General features: G+C 35.9%; 1 protein-coding gene across 1 annotated transcript in view; it reads left to right on the top strand.

Moving 5' to 3' along the window:
- Window positions 1–24,064, top strand: part of Erich3 (glutamate-rich 3) — a 92,037-nt gene that overhangs the window by 33,109 nt on the left and 34,864 nt on the right. The window contains 4 exon segments of the mRNA XM_013016805.1: window positions 1,871–2,029; window positions 7,613–7,831; window positions 15,659–15,839; window positions 22,278–22,464. Of these exon segments, the coding sequence (XP_012872259.1) occupies window positions 1,871–2,029; window positions 7,613–7,831; window positions 15,659–15,839; window positions 22,278–22,464 (746 nt within the window).

Genomic DNA, 24,064 nt, shown 5'->3' with positions numbered 1-24,064 from the left:
GACAGCCATGTTCCAAGACAAAAGTGCAGTCCCATTTTAAGAAAGGAAAACAGGTATTGGGGAATATTGTGTTTGTTATACTTCCCACATCTTGCTCACAACGGTTTTCTTACTTAGATGTTTAAATTTACCATTTTTCTCTGCTTATGCATTTTCTTCTCTTGCTTCACTGAATAACATCTGCCTCTCTGAAACTTTAATTCCTATTAGACTCATTGGCTCAGTTTGAATATTTCAAAGAACTTCAATTGTGAAGTCTCCTTTCAGGTATTTTGTTGTGATTGTATATTTGGCAATATTTTTTGTTGGGAGGTCACTGGACATTCACTGTTTTGTATCATCATTAGATGATAAAGCCTGTTTTAATCTTGTTACTGAGCCTATGGTGTGAATCAATAAATGTTAACAAATGTAAATAATGTTCAGCCTGCTTGTCAAGACAGTATTAAGACTAATATTTGGTAGTAGGAGCTGCCTTACTGCTTTTTAAAATATTTATTAGTCTTCAGAGTCAATGGATGAAGCTGTATTAATGAATCATTTATGTACCACCCTCCTACCTTCTTACCAAATATGCATGTCTTATTCTTCAGAGCTTTTTTACTACTTATTGTAATAGGACAATGGGGTCAAAGGCTTAATTTTGTTCCCCCTTTTGACACATTGCTAATCTGTGTACTAAACTTACAATATTCTGTTCATGCCCCCAACGGCACTTCTAATGCTCCATGCTGGCACTTTTGGTATTCACAGCAGTACATTCTTGATTGGAAAGTGTCTCAGTTGGGGGCTCAGCAGGAAACAGATGGCTCACACAAATAGAGTAATTAGGAAGTGTTTAATAAAGAAACTATTTACAAAGATGCAGGCTTGGTGAAGGCAAACCAACTAGGGATGTTAAGCATGCTAGGGTCAGCACAAAGGAAAACCACAGTCCGTAGACTAATAGTGGGAGGGAGAGAAAAAAAGAGAGAACAGAACCAGTCAGTGGTTAGTACCTATAGCTGGAAGAGAAACAAGGGGCTTAAGTTGAAAGATACTTCTGTCCCATTGCAAACCTGCAGGAACAGTCCCAGGGAAGTAAAGATTCCAATGCCATGGTTTTCTTGTCCTGCCAATGCCCTTCCTTGGTAGCATCTAACTGGAATCTTGAAGTTGGCTGCTAAATTCCTAAAGGAAAGCCTCCCAGGGGTCCCAGAGCAAGACAGAGAAGGTAGACAGGAGACATAGGCAGTACAAATGGAAAATACACAGCTTGGAAAACCCATCTGTTTTCTCATACAGTGTTTTATAAAGTTACCAGTTACAATCTTTCATTTTCATTTTTTAATATCTCAAGGAAGCAGTTAAAGTAATGATCATATGTTATAGTTAAGCATCTCACTTTCCTATTGCCTGCTTTTACTTCAGCACTGACCTTAAGGCTTAAAAGATTCATAGTACAATTTATATTGAAAACATTGAATCAGAAGTGAACCAATTCCAATAATATCCTTTAAGATTTCTAAAATTAGGAGCATTATTCAACCTAACATTTAATTGTGCAAAACCATGCAATGCAGAGCATAAATTAAAAATTGTCATTGAGTTTACAGTATGCATAAAAATGCAGCAATGTAACAGAGGACATCTCCTTTGTCTAGAATACTCTATAATTGTGGCATTTAGTTATTCAGTGGACTTCAACACCATATGTTTTAACAAATACTTTGGTCATAAGGGTATGTATAATGGAAGGACATAATTAAAGTTTAATCTGTTCAGTAAAAAGGCACCATTAATTACTCTAGGCAATTTGTTAGGTTATTAATTGGTTCTGGAAACATGTCAAGATACTAATTTAAATGGAATTTTTTCTTTAATTGTCTAGACAGCCCCACGACCATATACAGCCCCGGGAATTATGCGGCCTCCAATTAGATTACAGCCTCTTCCCAGTAATCATGCCGGAAGAAGTGTTTCAAAGAGAACCTTGAGGTCCAGATCAAAAACTTCTTTGTCAGAAAATGAAGTTCCATTTCCCATTGGGGTAAATGTTATTTTCTTCAATGTTCTTGATGAAGAGTATTGAGTTTTCAAGATTTTATATTTAATTAATCCATGCCATCTATATTGTGCAGTTATTAAGTACTTACTGTGTACTTCTGATTCATTCTTATTCTTATTGGCAAGCCTATCAATTCCGTTGTTACAAATTAAGATGTATAAGCAATGATGTGTAATTATGTATCGTGTTTTGTCATTAATTGAAAAGGCTGACTGCAAAACAAAGAGGAAAGATTTTTCACAGCCAGACATGACTTTTATCATAAATGACCCACTGTTGACTCCTTCCAGATTTTAAATGCATGAGATCTAGAAAATGGAACTTTCTAAGAATAGGTTTACATTTGCATGCCGACTTACTTTCCCATCAGTGTATGAAATTGCTTCAAGTTTGACTCTTACAAGGTTGAATTATTGAAGGAAAAGAATGTCCATCTTTAAAAAATGCTGAGTTAATCACATCCAGGAGCTTGACTCTGCTTCATTTTCAAGGTTATGTCTCAGGTAGTTTTCACTCATTTAAATAGAGGACAGGAATAAGGTATGATAACTATGAAATGCGAATTAATCAGGGAGGAATAATTAGGACATTCATTAACTAGGGAAGGTATTGTTTGAGTTTATAATATGAACAAGACACATTTGCCAGCTTAAGAAAGAACCTATGTCAAAACTATAATTGCTATTGGGTTGAATAGGGTGAATGATATTCTGTTCCACAGTAGGGAATAGCATGTATGGAATTAAGGCATTTTTACATACTTAATAACCTTGACACTAAGGCACTAATTCATATGAATTATTTAACAGTTTAAGTATAAATACAAGTCTAAAATTATAATCTAACTCACTTAATACTCTAACCCACTTATATTTTTTTGTTTGTGAACAATTTTACAAAACTTATTTTAATTAAATAGTAGCTTCCCCCAAACGAGACAACATCAATCCAAAGTGATGGCTCTTTGTATTGAGAAGACTCCTAGAGCTATGTAGTAATGTGTTGGAACATAAGTCAATTAGTTTGGTGCTTCCTAAGACCTACTCTCCAACTGAAGGCTCCCTGATCTCCCATTTCAGTCACTGTCCAGGATTGCTTGGGTCTTGGGAAATTATCTTAGGTTAACTAAAATGACTTATAGCAAAGGTTATCTTCTCAAACCAAATCAAGAACTTACGCTAATCAGGAGTTATTAATTCACGAAGAGCTATCAATTAGTCAAAGCTTATAGAACTTATAAAACTGCATGGAAAGCCTGGTAGGTAAAGTGACATGGGGAGCCAGGTCACAATGAGGAGGTTGCTTAGTGCATTTGGGATCAGAATGGAGGGAGGGGAGATACACTCAGATGGAATATTAGTCAGATCAGACTAAGATGGCCCAGTGAACCAACTCATATCAGGAATGGGCTTACCAACAGTACCAGAAAACTCACAGGTCTTTGGATAAAACCCTCTGTGTTCTCCAGGGATAACTTTGCCATTAGGACTGAGTATATTCAAACTTCAATGGGGAGGATTTTCTGTCTCCTAGTTTGTACTCCGATGAGTACTTTCCATGTTTGCCCAGGTGATTATACTCATTTCTAGGATCTATAATTATGAAGTGTATTTTATTATATTTTCTAGTTAAATAACAATAGCAATCAGATAATATTTAAATTCTTCTGACTGGGAGTGATTTTATTTTTCCTTTTAGGTGCTTTTCCAAATTTACTCTAAGCTACTGGAAAGACTTACCAGTTAAAACTAGCATTTCCTGGTTTGGGGGAGAGGGTTTATAAGGATGGGAACTTCATGGTAGTTTACATGTTGACAGGATTGAAATCAATTGTGTGTTAATTTCAACTCACTAATATTCACTTTTTAGTAAGTATTAATTGGCATGTACTATGGGCTAGATACTGATAGAAGAATTGGTGCTTTATCAATTATAAAGGAAAGCAACTAATTTATTGGAGTTTATAATATGAGTTTACGCAAAATATACTGTGGCAAAGTTGTTTTTACTTTTCAGTAGCATTCATGACAAAATTAAGATAAAATCTTATGGGGAAGAAAAATGGAAGGAGTGAAATTGGTCAAGACACATTGTATTCATAAACTGATATGTTGAATTGACGTTACATTGTACAACTACTTAATGATAATTATAAGCTTAATTTAAGAAGATAAAAATCTGATAATACATTTCTAATGAAGAATTATAGTCTGAATGTATAAGTATGTATATAGTGACCACCTAACAAATTATTATTGCTTTTTTTAAAAAATAAAGGCTATGCATGTGGTAAATATTTCAAGGTAGAACAGTTGCAATATATTTAACTGGTGTAGTAGGATAAGTGGAGGCATTTACTTAGGCCAAAAGTGGATTTGGCCAAAAACAAATTCTTTTGAGATACAACTAAGTAAAAATAAGCACTTTGCTAAAAAATGAATTTCCGCAGAATGACTATTTTTTATACAGAGTTGGTAGAAGTAGAAATTGGTTCAAAATTGTAAAGCCAATTCTGAAAATATTATCACCATTTTAAATAAATATACTCAAGCATTTAACATGTAAGTCTTTTAACACAATATAATCATTTAAAGAAATATATTCAAGAATATGTTGTACCATCATATTTATAATCGTGATCAACTGCAAGAAAGTTAAATAAAAATATTGTTGTAAAATGTTATAATACATTAAAGTAGATTTTAAACCTACAGGATTATCTGTAAGGCTATGGAAAGTTGACCCAAGGTAATTTGATAAGTTAAAGAACATATTAATTAAAAAAAATTCAAACTATTTCCAGATAAAGCAGTGGTCTAATATCTAGTCAGTTACAAACTCTCCAATCTCCCAAATGTCAGGTCTCATTGATTTTATTGTTCTTGTTATGTTCACTTATTTTTATTTGATTCTACAATTGCCATGTAGCCCATTCCAGAAAAAAAGAAAAAAAAATGTAAGGAAAAAGAATTTAAAATATAATACAAAATATAAGACCAGCCATTCTAACAAAATAAATGATTTCATGAATCTCTATTTAAAATTCATTTTGTACATATTTCTTAATACGTATTAGTTGTACAGTGGTGCTTCCATTTATACATACAATGTACACTGACCAAATTCTCCCTCTTATCACTCTTCTTCATCTCCTCCTTAAAACAAAATCAAAGGTTTCATTGTTCTATTTTCATACATGTATATATTTCAAATATATCCTCCCTTCACTTCCTTCATTCATCTTCCATTTTCACTGGTATACATCTACCTATAAAATCTGTTTTACATTCCTTTTTCACAAAACTATTACTTTCAATCAAAATTGGGACTACATATTCCTTTATTTGACCTATTTTTATTTAGTAATGAAAATGTTTGGAGAATAATATCCTTTGCTTAGAATAGTTTTCTTCACTTAATATAACTTTCTTTCACTGTATTTGATGTCGGTATAATTTGTGGAGGGGAAGGGGAAAAACAAATCGTTTAAATAAGGATACAGGTGGACCCATTGCAACAATGAGATGTACAAGTCGTTATGTCGAAAACGAACTTTACAACTTTGGTGCGGGGGGGGGTGCGAGGGGAATCGGGGGGGGGTGCGGGGGGGAGGGATACAGGGGGGGGAAGGTTGGTTCGGGTGGGGGGCGGGGGGAGGATGGGAAGGGATAGGAAGGGGAAACAAAGGAGGAGGCTACAATGCTTGATAAGAAATGTACTCATTATATTGCCCATGTAATTGTAATCTCTCTGTACAGTATTTTCACAATAAGAAAAGAATAGTTTTCTTCATTATTAATCTGTAATTAGAGATTAAACATTATTTGGAAGTTAAAAAAATAAATTCAGGGTAAATTCAGGGGCTGAGAAGGTAGCTCAGTGGTAGAGCGCTTGCCTTGCATGCATGAGGCCCTGGGTTCCATTCCTCAGCACCACATAAGCAGAAAAAGCCAGAACTGGCACTGTGGAACTAGCCTTGAGCTGAAATGCTGAGGGACAGCACCCAGGCCCAGAGTTCAGGCCCCATGATCGACCAAAAAAATTCAATAATAATTTGTTACATAAATATAGAAACAAATACATTGGTATAAATCCTTAAAGGCTCATTAAAGTTTTGGAGAGTACCTTGGATATACAATAGTTACTGAAAATTTGCAGATTTAAATATACCTGAAAATATAATTATTGATTATACATTTGGGGTATTGTAGTGGTTAAGGTAATGTAACTACAATATATCCTTAAAGGAACTTCCCTTTTTAATTTCTCCCAGTGTTCATTGGTTTTTAGCCAAAATGTACATATGCATTTTTAAAAAGAAAATGTAATATCATACTACATGGATTCTCTTACATTATATAAATAGATACACATCTTTCTTCCAATACCCTGATAAGAATGAATTATACAAATATCAAATATCTTCCTATTGCTAGGCTTTTAAGATGTTACACTTTTGTTTAAAATAAATTATATATAATTATGAATATTATATATGTGTAAATATATACATATAATACATACACTATGTATGCCCACATTTAATTCTTAATATTTTTAATAAATATTTTAGTTGCCATTTTGTTCATAGCCTTAACAACCCCATATAATTATAATATCTAGATATGTGAAATCAGAATGTAGAAAAATGCTACTCTTCTATTGGTAAGGGTACTATCCAACCCAACTTCAAGGTAAAAAACTATTGACTCCTTGGTTTTGTTTAATTGCACTAGGTTCTCAGAAGTTTAATGGATTGAGGAAAAATTCCCAAACCATTAAAGGTACCATTACTGTATTTAGGGTTAAAACTACACTAACATAAGGTGAGAAATTTTCAAATATTTAATTTGCTATAGATATTATGCTACATTTCAGCTGACTGGAGTATTTTGGATATATATTTTGGATCAATTATGTGTGAATGCAATTTTTAATCATATAAAGTGTCTTTTGTTTTAGAGTGCATTGGTTACTGCTTCTGTATCATTGGTTCCTTTTAAAAAATATTATACAGGTGATGTACAGAGGTTTATAGTTACATAAGCCAGGTAAGGAGTACATTTCCTTTTGAACAATGTCACCAGCTCCTTCATTTTCTCCCACATTTTCCCCTCCCATTTACCCTCCCCCAAAGTTGTATAGTTCATTTCCAAAATAGTATATAGTGGATACTAGATATCACTTCTGAATTGGTTCACCCTTTGTCCCCCTCCATAGATAAGACTTATATACAAGACAAAGGATACAGAAATCAAAACCAGTAACAAAAGGGAATAAACCAAAGCCTAATGGATAGTAAAGGACAAATAATTACTCTTGCACATGATTGGTTAAACATCACACTAAACATTCACACAGTGAGACCAAAGGAAGATATTCTTAGGAAAGGATCACAAGGGCTCAATAACTATGCACATATGACCTTATTAAATGACACTATCAAAATGAACTCTAAGAAATGGAAACAAGAGGTTTTTTATTGTACTGTTTGTTTTTTCTCCCTCCCTAACCTTTCTTGTTTGTTTGTTTACTTGGTTCTTACATCATGAAATGTGATTACAGGGCAAGAAGTCAATGCTGAAGTTCAGGAACTCCATGGACTTTTCACAGAGAATTTTTCCATATCAGCTTCCCTACATTGAAAATTACCTGAGATCTATTCCTCCTCCATCTCCTCCCCTAAATGGCAAGATCACAAGGGAAAACAGATCTGAAACATGGAGAAGGAGGAGATTTCGTCCAACCACTGCTCCAACTGGCTTAGAACCTCTCTTTACCAGGGTGATTATGATATCAATTTTTCTGTTATTCATTTAATACAGATTATATACATTACTAGAATTCTACATTCCTACTAGAAGAATTTGTAGGGATTGCATACAAACTTAGTTTTTAGTAGTATAATGCCATCTTAAGTGAAACTAAATAGTTTGAGTAGTTCAGTTTGAGTAAACTAATTTTACATACTTGATAATATACTGATTAAAAATTGTGGTCAAATTTAGTTGGAACGACTCTCATTTCCAAATCATTTGCTTACTTAGTGCATTTAATTTGTGAAAATTCAAATGCTTAAGTCTACCTGGAATATGTAATACATCCTGCCAATTTTTATTTTTGATGATTTAAGCCAACTTAATGTTTATTAACTAGAAAAAAGTCAGTGATATTTTTCTATGTATTGTAGTTCATGGTACTCATTTCCTGAAAAATACTGATAAAAAACATACTTGTAAGGCTAGTTGAATTTTATTCAGATTTGAGCTATTAGGAAGGCAAAATAGCTATACCACCAGTATTAATTGCATGTGTGATACTTAACAGATAACTATGTCTGTGTTTTCCTGATTGAGCATCAGAGATAACCAGCATGCACACAAACGCCCATAATGGCACTTCAACAGCAGCCTTGCTCTTTCAAGTTCTCTCTTCCCCTTATTGTCCACATTTTATTATTAGCAAATATCCACACCTCTAACTTCCTCAGAAAGACAAGGTCCTTATTCTTCTGCTTCAACAGGGTTTTCACCAGTTAAGTTCCCTTTGTGGCTGTCTCTGTCAGAGCCAGAGAATCTATCTCATCCCTGAGAATCAACCTTTGTCCATATCCTTGATCATTGACTCTTCCATGGTTTGTAGTAGCCAGTAATCTGCCATTCCTTTCTAATTAGGATTTCCAGCCTTCTTCCAAAATTCATTGGCAACATACCAGTCCTGACATGCAGTCAACGAATCCTTTTACCATAGACTGTAACTATATACATGAACTTTCTCCTTTATTTTTATTGCAAAATTAATTGAATAACTTATTGTACTTTAATGTAATGAAAACCCCTAGTTTACAACAACAAAGTTTAATTACTTCTACTATGATCATGCTTTTGTAACTGTAATTCCTGGCCTTGGACTGGAGTCTCTCTCCAATGCATCTTCTTGCCCCTTCTGAAGAGTCTATTACACGTCAATTTATTTGTCACCCTTTGCTTACTACCCAGTGTGTTTATTTATAGATTTGTAGGCACATCCTAGCTTCCACAAATGAAGGAAACCATGCAACCTATGTTCTTCTGGGTCTGGCTTACTGCACTTAATATAATTTTTTTCTGTCTTTCCATTTCTTTATGAATGGTACAATATTATTCTTTCTGATGGATGAGTAGAATTCCATTGTTTATATCTACTACATTTTCTACCATTCATCTATTGAGGGGCATCTGGGCTGATTCCATATCTTGGCTATGGTAAATAATATGTGAAATAATCTTACTACTTTATTTTGCTTTAGTATGTATAAAAGAAATATAATAATTTCAGCAGGTAATTGATATGAAAAATTCTAAAGAGTCACTATACATGGCTGCACTATGTCTTTGAGATTCCAGGAGTATTTACACTTTAAAAATACTTGGCAGCCAACTGGGGCAAATGGCTGCTGTTTTAGCAGCAGCCTCAGATGCCACCTCTAAAATAGTTCATATATTTGATAAATGCTATTACATCTTAATAAGCCTACCACAATCATGAATACTTGTGTCCTGTCTCTAAATCTATCAATTAGTAACTCTTCTTGGTTAAGGAGAACACCATTATGCTAGTATCATGAGGGTACCATGATGAGTAAGACTAAATCCTTGTCAGAAAAGTTGCAATGTTTAGCCAGGGAGGGAGACATTAACCAGGATACATTGTAGTATAATTAAGCCACAATGGGAATACTGAAGAAGGAAATATGAACTCTGGATAGGACTTGAGAATGCTTCATAGAGTAGGCAGCATTTGAAATGGACTTTGATCAGTCAGTATTTATATAGAACCAGGGAATATAGAAGAGCAAAGGGGAAAAGTCAGGGAGAAGAAAAGAGTAATCAAATTTCATCTCAGTTTAGTAGATTCTAGCTACTGTTGTTAAACTTTATAGATGTATCTCTAGCTACCCTTTTCTAATGAAATCAGGTATATTCTTCTACCTAGCTGTTTAAAAAAAAAGCCTTAAAAGTGTACATGGTAAGACTTGTAGGTCAAGATAATATTGCCATTCAAAATGGTTTTTTAAATTTTATTTTCTATAATCTTTAAGTAGTAGTACATAGGAGTCATCATTCAACAATCCATTTATAAGTTCAGTGCATCTTTTTTTTTTTTTTTGGGTCCAGTCGTGGGGCCTGAACTCTGGGCCTGGGCACTGTCCCTCAGCTCTTCAGCTCAAGGCTAGCGCTCTACCACTTGAGCCACAGCACCACTTCTGGCTTTTTTCTTTTTGCTTATGTGGTGCTGAGGAATCGAACCCAGGGCCTCAGGCATGCAGGGCAAGCGCTCTACCACTGAGCCACCTTCCCAGCCCCAGTTCAGTGCATCTTGATCAATGTCGTTTCTTTCATTCTTATCCCCTATCCCTCCCAACCCAGCCCCTCTTGAAAATATAAGTTTTGGTTATTGTTATTTGTTTAGTGTTTTGTTTTGAGACAGTTGCACTGTGTTGCTCAGGTTACCCTCAAACTTGTGTGTTTCTCTTGCCTTTCTGAGTCTTCGGTAGTTTAGCCTACAGGTATACATCAACACCTTCCTCTGAAAGGACAGTTTGACTCTTAAGTCCCAAGTGGAGTGCATTTGTCAGAAAGTATTTTCATCCAGAAGATTTGACTCCCTCTCTGGGAATCATGTGTGAGCTAAGTTGTCAGATAAAGTGAATCACAAGGACACACAGGGAAGCGCCAGAGTAGGTAAGGAGGAAGAGGAGTGAGGAGAAAAAGGTAGACAAGTGATTTTATTGTGCTTTCACTGAAAAAAGAATGGGGGAGGTAGGGTGAACTGGTTTGAGATGGATGAACACCTTCACTGAGCTCCAGAGTGTGAGGATTCTTCTGATTAGTGTGTTACTAAACCTGGAGTGGTTAGCACTGGAATATTGACTTAGAGTTTGCTACTTGATAGAGGAGCAGATGTGGAATCTGGGCTGGTTATTTTACAGATGAAAAGTGTTCTCAGGAAGGTCCTTTTCTATCTCCAGGAAGTGTTTGCATGTATTCTCCCAAGGACAGGAAGGCCCCAGACACCAAAATGGCAGAATGAAGGGCCATGCTAAATATACAGCATTTTAGGTCTTCTAGAGTCTAGCCTCCTTCCTCCCTTCTCTCCAGCTTCTCTTCTATCCAAGCCAGTCTGAATTATTCATTTCAACTCATCACTCAACCATTGCCTCACCATAACTTTTTTTTTTTACTTTTTACATTCCACTGATGGTTCACCCACTTCTAAATTATGTACTTTTTTCTTATGCTTTTGTTTTAGTGAAATACAGACATTCACATTTTAAATGATGAGATTGATTGCTTCTCTTACTTATTGGGCCTTTAGTATAAGATGATAGTTATGCTCAGTGTTTAATATATGTCTTTCATCTTATACACATGGCAAACCTCAGAAAGGGACATAATGCTTTCTCCATGTTAGAGATGAGGCAAGTGAAAAAAAATGAGGTTAAATAACTTGTTCAAGTCACAGAGCTAATTAACAACAAACTAGGTGCACAACGTTGCACAAGACACATCAAGGGACTATGCCTGTAATTCTCAAATCTGAATTATATGAAAATTATCAGACATTGTTTTCTCAAAACTTTGAAGATGCTAATTATAAGCATTCAAGAGTTTCTTCGACACACACCAGCTCTATGTTAAGGAAGCAAGTGTTCCTTTTCTTGCCTGAGTGATAAGAAGGGTATGTGTCTATAATTACCCTTTCCAGACCCCTCAGAAGCCCCTGCTCTCTAGTATGTATCTATTACTACTGCTGTCATGACCTTTATGCATTATGCTTACCACAAATCCTCAGGAATTTTTCTTTTGTGCTGATTGAATTCAGGAACTCAAGGCCTAGATTCTATCCCTGAGCTGCTGAAAGGCAGCTCTCTACCACTTGAGCTACAGCTCTACTTCCATCTTTTGGAGAATTAACTGAAAATCCACAGACTTTCCTGCCCAAGCTGGTTTCGAGCCACAATCCTCAGATCTCAGCCTCTTGAGTAGCCAGGATTACAGGAGTGAACCGCCAGTGCCAAGCTTATGAACTTCTTTTATCTCTTGTATCTATGCCTGAGTTACAAAAAAAAAAAAATCAAGGACAAACATTTGATTTTGCTTACATTTTATCCAGCATTTTTGTCAGGGCTCTGTTCATAAAGGCATTATTTTCTTGTCCAATTGAAAACTTAAATTCATCTTTTTGCTTTAGGTAAATTTTATGGAGCTCACTGATGCCTTTCAGATATAGATGCCTTTTTGGGGTCATCAGACTGAAGTGGAGAGACTATAAGTATTTGTTTGTAGAATAGTTCAGATTGATACCCTTTTTTCTCTCTTCCAGAATAATAATAACTGTGTATCCCAGTTTAGATGATAAATTCTAAGATCTATTAGAGTGGTGTTCCACATTTATCAGAGTCTAGTTAAGCAGATGAAGAGGAGTTTCCACTCAGGAACAGGCACTTTGGCATTTAAGCACTCTCTCTCTCTCTCTCTCTCCTTTTTTTTTTGTCAGTCATGGGGCTTGAACTCGGGTCCTAAGCTCTGTGCCTCAACTCTTCAGCTCTTCAGCTCAAGGGTAGCTCGCTACAGCTACAGTACCACTTCCGGTTTTCTGGTGTTTTATTGGAGATAAGAGTTTCATGGGCTTTCCTGTCCAGGCTGGCTTTGAACCATGATCCTCAGATCTCAGCCTCCTGAGAAGCTAGGATTAGAGGCGTGAGCCACCAGCACCTGGCATAAGCACTCTCTTAAAGACACTCCTCACACAGGCCTGGACAGGGAATAAAAAAAATACCAGTGAAACTTAGTACCTGGGTCAAATGATTAGTATTGCAAATCCATTAATGGGCTTACTGTGCATTTGTCTCCTGTATTTGCTTGTGAACTTGACAAGAAGTAGAAAGGAAGTCATAAGCAACTGGTGAAGGACGTAAGAAAAACAAGCTTTTGTTGTGCAGGACCATGAGGTCTTGCTCCTGGTCTTGAATTGGGCCTAAGATTTCATGGAAGGTTTCCATACTTGCTTCAGAAAAGCAGAAAGAATCCTAAAACACTGTTAAGGTTTCATAGTCTGGGGTCACCATAACAATGGAAGGTGATTTGTTATAGAGGTGATTTAGTCAATTGAACGAAACAATGGTTTATTTCCTAGTATTCAGTCATGTACTGTCACTTGGGTTTCCTGTTAGAACCTAGAAAAGTTTTCTTCATGGCATTAATTGGACAATGTTTCTTAAAAAGAGAATGAAGTAACTAGATCCAAGGAAAAAAGGAATGTCAGTATCATAAATATTCTTCAGCAGAAGAAATATGAATTTGAGGTAATGGAATGGGTGAAAGTTTGCTGTTTATGTCATTTTTGGAACCTCTTCACCCCCATTCTCATTTAATAAATAAGTAGCAAGTCTGTCCTCAACTCTAATCCTACTTTTACTTGGTATTTATAGGGTACCTATCTCCTGAAGCTTAAAGAGGCTTCTCTCTTTATCTATATCACCTCAGACAGTGTTGCTTAGCATAAAGGGGATATTTTCATTCAATCACTAACTTCATTTAACGTTGTAGCAGGAGCTGGGAGCTGTATTTGCTGATGGTGAGTTGGGCTACACACAGGTGGGGGGCAGACGGATAGCTGCCAGGCAGTAGGAGCCATGGGATTAGGATTCTGCATACAGGAGGCAGCCTGCCATTGTGGCTTTTCTTTCCACTGTGATTCAGGGAGATGTTTCTCATCTGCCTGGCACTATCCAGCTGATTTGCCTTCATGACTCTTGATTCCCTGAAATATTTTCTGCTGATTCTCTCTGTCTGGGAGCTCTCTGTATCTATAGGCAAGACAATTTGCTTGAATAATTTTAAATCTTGGACTTGCCCCGCCACTTACTCCTTTTAGACTGTTGTTTGCAGAATTTCATTTCATCAGATTTATTTTCTCTGGGTTTTGCCTCAGAGAAATAGAATTGAATTTAAGAAAATCCTCTCAGGTGCAGGAAGATGGGCTTGGGGATGGAAATATTTCAGTAGTTTCTTCAGAAAGTTTTTGTTGCAGTTTAGTTACCTTTAAAAAGAGATTCATCTGTAATTTCAATGAACTCAAACTCAAATTAATGTCTTGGTTCACTGAAAGATGTTTTTTTTTACCTAAATTTTAAAAAGACATTTTTAGAAAAGTAAAGTAGATTAAAAGCTTGGCATTTACACAATTCTTGGTGCCTTCTTACTAGGGCTACTCAAAGTCTCTTAACTTACCTATCCTTATTCTTTCTTTCCCTTTTCCTGCCTCTCCTTTCTCTCTCTCCTTTTAGAGATTAATTGAACATTATGCTCCTTTACTATAATGAACATACCTCAGAATAGAAAATGAGGCAAAATCTAAGACATTTCTTTTCATCTCTTCCATTTGCATCCATTGCCTTTTATATGTTTAATTTAAATCAAACAATGCCATGGACTATCAAACAGACTTGGATGTGATGTTACAAAATTGTTGGGTATATTGTTTTGATACTAAAAGCAATAAATAGTCATTTTGGCTACTCAGGAGGCAGAGATTGGAAGGATTGTAGTTTCAGTCAACAATGGGTAAAAAAGTGCAAAACTCCATGTTCAATCTGGGCATAATGGCAGGTGTCTGTCATTCTAGCTATGCCAGAGACAAAGATTGAGAGGACTGTGATACCAGGCCAGTCTGAGCAAAAATATTTGAGAAATTCAATTTTTTAAAAAAGTTGGACATGATGGTACATGCCTGTCATTCCTTCTTTGGTGAGAAGCATTAATAGGAGTATCTCAGTCTAGGCCAAACTGCAAAAAGATAGACTGTATCTCAAAATAACAGGAGCAAATTGGACCTGAGGAATGACCAAGTAGTGCCTTCTTAACAAGCATGAAGCTCTGATTTCAAACCCAGTACTAACAATATGAATAAGTGCATGCTTCTGATGAAACTGGATGATCCCAGGCAGAAGACAACTGATCTCTCATCCTCAGCATGACTACAGAAGGAATCCATGGCTGTTGCTCACTCCTCTCAGAGAGAATAAATCTATGGCAAGATGTGTTGTCAGAGTCACTTGCAAAGATAAGGCAGTCAATAACAAAAACTTTTGATAAATTGCTAGCAGTGTAGATTTGGATCAGATCAGGGTGGTAATATGAGTACTTATTTAATCTGTTTGTTTGAATTTGGGTTTGAGAACTATCATAATTTTTGTTGTATGTAAAACACTACATAGCACACAATACACACATATATATGCATACACTTCAATGGAAAAATGACTTTGTCCAAATCTTTATCATTTACAATATATAAAGCCTATATATATGAGTGTGTGTCTGTACACACATATGCACACATATATGCACTATAGTTGTTTAGCAAGATTTGTTTGTAATGGGCTTTGACTTTGTGTATAATGGACTTTGACTTTTTGTATACTGTGTAAACTGACATTTTATAAGAGTTTTGTTACTCGATACATAAACCTAGCCTTTTCTGTTCTTCACATTGTAACATCATGTAAGAATAAGAACATTGATGAGAAGATAATTAGTTAATAAACCTCTTTTTTGTGTACTCTAGGATCCAGGAAGGATTAATAAAGCATCACTGCATAGCAATGCACTTATTACAATGATCTATTTGGGGAAAAGCGTGCACCTTTCTTATGGTGACACAGCTTTCCAAGATGAAATAAAAATTTATCAACAGCACTGTGGTGGAGAAAACCTTTGTGTCTACACAGGCACAGTACTCGAAAAAGGTACACAGAAAATGTGAACTTTTAAAATTGCTTAGGGTTGGTATTATGGATAAGCTGTTTGTTGATGAAATATCAAAATGATTTCAATCACTCTATAAAATTATGTATATCCAGGGATGTATGAACCAGCTGCCTAAAAGTAAATCTAGATTTACTGCTCCATGATTGAAGCTGAAGCAGCAATTACTCTTGCAGATTGTAGAAGAAGGAATTTGAAGTGATTTAACTCAGTAACAGATTAATTTTGGGATAGAGATATATGATCATTAAAATGTTGCACAAATAAACTGTCCCCCAAATTACAAGTTAAGTATTTGGCTTGCCATCATGAATTAGATCATACATTATTCTAAAGAGAAAAGTAGCAGATTGGCAATTTGTTCTTTAGAGGTATGTTGAGATAAAATCACAAACCCAATAAACTCCAGGGTGAATTACACCTAAATAACTTGATGGAAAATTTGGCTAAAAGGCTTTTTAGTACATCTTTGCTTCATTTCATCATAAATTTGTGTTCATCAGCATAAGATAATTTTATGTCCAGTATCAGTTTTCACATATTGTACTGCAATATGTAGTTCAGCAGAGAAGTGATGAAAGGAAGTATATTTACAGGGTTATATTTGTTGCTCCTTTAAGAAACTGTTTAGAAAAGAATTCTACTTTATTCACTCCAAGAAATATTTACATATGAGAGCATCTTGACAGTAACTTAGCAATTAAGGGTAGAGTTCAAGACAAACAAGGAATTATTTTAGTTGTGGCCTTTCTGATTTCATCAATCCCAAACAGTAGCTATTAATGAAAAATTACTAAAGAGTTTGAACTTTATACTTCTTAAGCTTTATACTTCTCAAAAGAAACAAGAAGTAAACATAGCTAGTTTGAAGTTACGTAAAATTATATGATGCTCAGTTAATGCTAGAAACTAATTCTCTCTGTTCATGTATTTGGTAGAAACAATTTACTCTGTCTCTTTTTGTTCTAGCCTTGGTTTGCACTTCCATTCTGTTGATGAGAAAAATGAGAGGAGTTTGATTTGTAATGACTCCTTGAAGTCATCATGTAATTCTGGGCAGAGTAGAGTAGAGCTGGCCCATTGACTGGGTGTGAGCCAGGCTAAGCTCTATGCAGTCCCAGTTGTCTATGCCCAATAGCAGAGGGTTCTACATTTTTATCATATAAGGGATATTAAAATTTTAAGGAGTTTAACATAGAAAGTGGCATAGATATATACTTGTATGTTTCAGAATGAAAGTGGTGGTGTTAAGCACAGGATTTGAAAGTATAACTTTTAGCTATTAATTTAGAGAAGTTATTGAAATTCACTATAATATAAAATTAGAAATACAATGAAAACTGTCCTGAGTCCTAGATCTCTCTTTATTCAACATGTGCGTATGTATTATATATATATATATGTAGTATGTATATGCAGTATATATATGTATATGTACATCTAGTTATGTGTCTATTTGTCTATGTAGATTCATCCACAATTTCTATTCAACTGGTGGAAAATATGATAGCTACAAATTATAAGAACAAAGTTGGATGTGATTCTGGTAGAAGACAAAGGCTGTGTGATAAGCCAAAGCTGAGCAGAGGAGGGCACTGCTGTCAGTGTTACTTGTATGCATATAGTTCTTGAGACCGTGCTAAGGCATTGGACAGTTTGAATAATAGGATCAGATGGGGATTTAAATAATTGAACCTTGTCCATGCAGTAATTTTGTCTTAGCTTGCCCTTGATTGCCAGGGAAGTAATTGTTCAAAATTGAAAAGTTGGTTGTCTCAGAATTTGTCTTGAGGTTCAACAATATTAGAAAATGAACTGAATGCAAACAAATCTGTCCTTTTTTACAAGTCAGAGCCATAGTGACATGTGAATAAGATTTTGGAAGATTATTGTTAAAAATTACAAAGGCCTTTATTGTAGGCTTAGAATAGTAAAGTCATTAAGATATGATCTTTTCCTTGCATAATTAATAATAACAACTTGAAGACTGGCAAATGTACCCTTTTGAGGTATATTGAGCAGCTTTTAGCCAAACTTCCCATCAAGTTGTTCAGGTGTAATTCATCCTAGAATTTATTAGGTTTGTGGTTTTATCTCAACATACCTTTTGAGGTATGTTGAGCTATTATTTTAATATATTTGCATAGGCTTTAAACTGCTGAGTACTACAACTAAAACTTCTGAAACCAGAAATGCTACAAATAGTTGATGATGTTTGCATAGCTAGATAGATTTTAGATTCTAAAACAAAAGTAGATTGCTTAGATACACCTATGAAGCTATTGAATATTTCTGTGAAGAGCACATTTTCATCAGGCACAGGTATGCCCCCTACCTGTAATCCTAGCTACAGCAAACTGAGGACTGCAGTTCAAAGCTAGCCCAGGGCATTAAAGACTGTGTGGAATCTCCAATTAACCACCAGAAAGCTGGAAATGGAGGTGTGACTCAAATGGTAGAGCACTAGCCTTGAGCAAAAAAGCCTCGAGATTAGCCCAGACCCTGAGTTCAAGCCACAGAACCAGAGCACACAGAAACACGCCGACACACACACACACACACACACACACACACACACACACACGTACAAAGAGGAACAGTTTCTTCACAGTCTTTCATTTGTAATATTCACCCTTTCAAAGCAAAACCCCCGTGGCCTCATAGGTTCATAGGTAAGTGAAGAATGAGTGCCTTTTTGTTTTCCTTCTGTACTCATTTTCTTGGATCTTCATCACCTTATCCCCCTGGCATCCATTCCTGCACTCCACATGACTCTCCCCCATGCAGTGCTTCTGTTCTGGTGGCATGACGCTCTCTTTCTTTTCCTTCAGATTTTACCCACTTTTTAGACTCAGATTAAGGCGTTGTGGTTTTCTTAATGTCTACACTACTTGTACCCAAAGGCCCACTGCTCTGTCTGTCTTCAGTGCTACCAGTCCATTGTACCCTGACTTTTGTCTTTATCTATTATATATTGATTTTTTTAGATTTATTCAAGTGTAATGAAATAAAAGGTATAATATCATAAACACCAATTATGTATTTCAGTGTACTATGGCTTGAACTTCAGGCCTTGTGCTTTCATTCTGCTTTCTTGTTCCAGATTGGTACTTGTTCCAGATTGTGCCATGTCTCCAGTTCAGTTTTCTGCTAGGCAATTGCAGACAGTCTCACAGCCTGAACAGATTTCAAACTATGGTCTTCTGCGTCTCAGCTTATTTAGTAGCTATGATTCCAAGCATGATCCATGAGTGGCTAACTTGGAGCTCCATTTCTGATTTCAGAAGTTTTAGTTGAGGTGCTCAGAAGTTTAAAGCCTATGCAAATATGTTTAAGAACCAAACAACAAGAACAAACAAAAACCTCTCAAATCTGAAATACCTTTCATCAATGTAGGTAGTTTTCAAGTCTGCTCCAACTTCCCCCAGGTGCTCTTGTGTTTCTTCTACGTCTGAGTTCCTGTGGGTTGGAATATATGAGTAGGTTGGGCCAGTCCCATGCATTCAGCTTCCAGTTAGCTGAGGTAACACAGAAAGCTTACTGGATGTCATTGTCACCAGCCATATCCTGCTCCATTTCTGCTTACTCCATTGGCCTGTTGCTTTTCTTAATTAGAACTATAGTGTCAGTGAACTTCTGACCTTCCCTGTGAGCTTGCCTTCAAGATTGTTACCTGTTACTGGTAATGCTAGAGGCCAAGAGTTTTTCTTTTTGCTCCAAATCGAGTCAGCAACCACTGTCAGGAAAGCTGTTGGTTAAATCTGTCCTGCCTTGTCCAACTGGAACTCTAGTGACGAAATTGGCAGGTGTGGCAATGAGAGTAGCCCAAGGCAGGAATGTTGCAGATTCTTGGTGCTTTTATCTAAAGTGTAGTAATTTTCATGAGGAAATGTTGTTTACTTTGTTTTAAGTCTTTGGTCTGTTATCAGAATATGCTCGTTTGCTAGCAGCATAGGGAATTGAATCCGGGTCTCTCAAGTGCTAAGCAATGGTGCCACTAATGAACTAACATCCTAGCCCAGTAGTAAGTTTTCAGATGTATGAAATAATTTTGTCTTTCTTACTGACGTATAGCTTCTTGAGAAAAGAAACCACATTCAATTTTCTTAGTTTGTTCATCTAGAATGCCTAAACAATTCTGCCACAATTTTAAATAATGAATAGTTATATTGTACAACGACTACAAAATGATTTCTGATATTGTAGCTTATGAGTAGATTGAGATATTCCCTGCCCCAACCATCCTGTTTTAAAAATTAAAATTCTCCAAGTACACCAGAGTTATTGAATATACAACCGATAAGTGAATAACTAAAATATGGGCCCAAACTTTCTGCTTTCTGTTCCATGTCCTTTCTACTACTCCATTAAGCAGCAACAGATCAAGAGTGAAAGATATTGCTATGTTTTAAAATATAAAAGTGTAAAATATAAAAGCAAAAGAACCTAAAAGCAAAGAGTGCAATTCTTATCTAATAAGCTTAAAAACAAATGAAAGAACAAAGTGGAATTATAGTTGGGTTTGCTCTCCAGCTACCTGGGAATCAAGTGGAAGGGCAGTCAATTCTAAAAGTTTCCTCTACCCATTCTTCCTATGTTTTTTGAGTGCTCTGTCTTCCTGGACTGGGGACTTAGGGAGTTATGAGGTTCATGCTACAACAGAATGGATTACATTACACAAATATGGGGTTAAGGGCGCTGTAATAAAAATAATCAAGCTTAATTTCCAAAGCTAGGTAGGTGGCACACTCCTGTAAAAGTTGTACAATGGAGGCAGGAAGACTGTGAGTTTCAGGCCAGCCAAGGCAAAGTTAGTGTGACTATCAAAAATAAATGCAAACAAAAAAGATGTGGTAAAGTTTAAATTGTAGAGTGCTTGCTTAGCATGAAAAGCCCTGAGTTCAATCTCCAATGTCCCAAACACAACAAAACACAAATAAGTGGTTTCTGGTCACTCTATCATTAAAACAGTTAGATTTTTATCTTCCATCTTCACTTCACCACACACGGACGTTTTTTAGCTTGTTTAATTTCATAACAAAAGATTAAGATGACATAATTACCTTTGTAAAAGGTCTAATTCCTTAGGAAGAAATTCATTTAGGGGGTACAATGTGGTATAATCAGTGTCTCTAGATGATTGTGAAGAAAATAGGTTAAGCAGTAGTTCACTAATAGTTTTGTTGTGGGAGTTGCTTTGCCATTGTTCTGGGACCTGGAAACATGAGCACAAAGGAAGAAAAGCGTCGCCTCTTGTGTATTTAACCAATATCAACACAGCAACATCCCGCTGTACGTTCTCAAGGTTCTCAAGGTGGCATCTGTGGGACCAGCCACAGCAGCTGCCACAGCAGCATCACCTTGGACCCTTGTCAGAATGTAAAAATCTTCCTTAGAAGACTTTTTAGAAGGGTTTCTCAACCCTAGACTTGCTGAATTGGAAACTCAGGGATGAGGCTCAGCAATCTGACTTCTAATGAGTCTTCCAAATGATTCTTATGTGCATTAAAAATTTAAAACCTCTGCTGCAGCCATATTTTAATCGAGTGTAATAAGAGCAATTATAAGAAATATGTGCATAGAGAAGAGGTGAGACTTGATAACTGTGTTATTAGGAGAAGCAGAGGAGCCACTGCAAATGTGCATAAGAAGCAATATTCTGAGTCTTTCTAGAAGATTTCTTGGGTGAGACATTGCTTAAGAAAATTATAGAGGCTTGGGTTGCTTGAAACTATTAAATGCCAAGGATTTTTTATTTACTGCTATGATTTTTGGGTGTGAGTTAGGGAAAGGGGTCTCAAATCTAGGTAGAGCTGAGTATAGCTTAGGAGATAGAATTCCTCTACCTCATTCACACACACATTTAGATCATCTAGAAACTGGCAGTAGAACTTTTTCCAACTTAGGTGATTGTTGATAATTAGCATACCCAAGATAATCAGGCATAGAGCTTGGACATAGTTAAGTGTTAATGTAATGTTAGATATTGTCATTACAAATTAGAGTTTTCTAAAGAATTGGAATATTTATTAAAAATAAAAGTAATAACTGTTTTATGATTAAAATTCTCAAAGTTGGATGCCAGTGGCTCATACCTATAATCAGGAGGCTGAGATCTAGAGGATCATGACACAATGCCAGCCTGAGCAGAAAAATCTGAGATACTCCATTTCCAAAACAGGCAGCAAAAAGCTTGTCTAAAAGCCTAGCTCAAATGTTAGAGCACCAGCCAAGCAAGGCAAGGTTTAGCAAGCATGAGGCCCTGATGATCAAATTCTGGTACTGGACAAAAAAAAAATTGTTCTCAAATAAAAAAGTAATCTAGAGCATAATACTATATTTCTGCAAAAGAAAAATAAAGGTGATTTAGAAGATATTAGTTGAAAGTTCACTAATGTATTTCTTTTTTAAAATTTCAGATACATTTCAATTTATTTCCAAACGCCATCATGGCTTTCCCTTCAGCCTCACCTTTTTCCTGAATGGGATTCAGGTGAATAGGTTAAGCTCCTGCTGTGAATACAAGCACCGGAAAGGTTCAAGACTTGGAGGCAAAAGAGGCTATTTCGGGTTTGTGTGTGTGGAGAAAGCATCTCCTTGCTACAAGTATGAAAAAAAAAGTCCTTGGTAGAGGACAATTTTTAACCACATTTTCCTTATATTTTGCTAATGTATTTGCGAATGTATTTGCTACTGTTATGGAAAATGAGTGTATATAAACCTAAAATATCTAAATCAGAGATGATTTAGTTTAACTCTGAGTGTTTGTATTTCATATGATAAGACATATACTCGATTTCCAGATGTATTCTATAATGTATTCTATAACAGAGACAAAATGTCTCTTTCCTCTACTGCTTTAAATTCCATTTCCCAGGGGAGTTTTTTTGTTTGTTTCATTTTTTTGTTGTCATTGACCTTAATAACTAGTTTGGGAACTAAAACTCCAAACATTTGCTCTCTGTTCAGTATCAGTCTTGTGTGATGGACATCACAGGTTTATGCTCATTGGAAGAGATAGAGTGACCCAATTTTTCATTTGCATCCCCTTAATCTTTGGTCACAAGTATAATAAAATGCATGTGAAGAGATTCATTTTGACTGCTGTTTATACTTCTTTATGATGGACATTGAAATAAGAGTCTTCGCTTAGGGCTTTCTTCCTTTTTTTAATAATCGTTACTGTAGAGTTGAGTTGATATACAGAGGGGACATAGTTACATGAATCAGGTAATTATTAATGAGTACAATTCTTTTTGAACCATGTCTCCCCTTCCATCTCTCTCTCTTGGTTTTTCTTTCCTGTCTCCACCTACAAGATATGAAGTTCATTTTCCACATAGTGTCTAGTGAGTACCACTGTTGTATTTGTTCATCCTTATTCCACTTTTTATATTTTTCTCCCTTACCCTCCCAAATACAAATTAAAACAAAAGGAAAAGAAAACAAAAACAGCAACAATGGCAACTTAAAAATGTCCCTTGCTTCCTCTTGGAGTTCATTTCATAGAACATTATTTTATAGGATCATCTGAACATTGCTTTTGAGCCTTTGCCAACCACTCCTATGAATATCCTCCTTTGGCCTCAATATGTGAATGGCTAGAGCTGTATATAATTTATCATGTCTCAGTGTATGCATATGTGTGTGTGTGTGTGTGTGTGTGTGTGTGTGTGTGTCTGTGTATATCATTCAGTGTACTTACTTGTAGATTTATAGACACATTCTAGTTACTATAAGTGAAGGAACAATGCAACCTATGTTTCTTTGACTCTGGCTTACTTTGCTAAATATAATTTTTTCCAAGTCTTTTTATTTTTCTTTCTGATCAATGGGTAGAATTACGTTGTGTATACATCCCATAATTTCTTGATCCATTCGTCCACCGAGAGCAACTAGGTTGATTTCATATTTTAGCTAGGGTAAACAATGCTGCAATGAACATGGTTGTGCTGGTGGCTTTACTGTGGCCTAGTTTGTGGTTCATTGGCTAAATGTCCAGGAACAGGATTGCTGGGTTATTCTTTTACCTTTAGTCCAAATATTCCTGGAGAAATTGACTAGATCCTAAACTTGAATATAAACCCCATGTCACCACAGAGCTTATTCTAGTAGTGAAGGACAAATAAGATATCAATGAAGTTGTATAGGTCAGAATCTGGTAACAAGCATGAAAAACACAACACAAAGGAGCTGATCTAGACTG

Source organism: Dipodomys ordii, unplaced genomic scaffold (assembly GCF_000151885.1).
Source record: "Dipodomys ordii isolate 6190 unplaced genomic scaffold, Dord_2.0 Scaffold33, whole genome shotgun sequence".
NCBI lineage: Eukaryota > Metazoa > Chordata > Mammalia > Rodentia > Heteromyidae > Dipodomys > Dipodomys ordii.
This window is presented reverse-complemented; position numbering and strand designations above follow the sequence as displayed.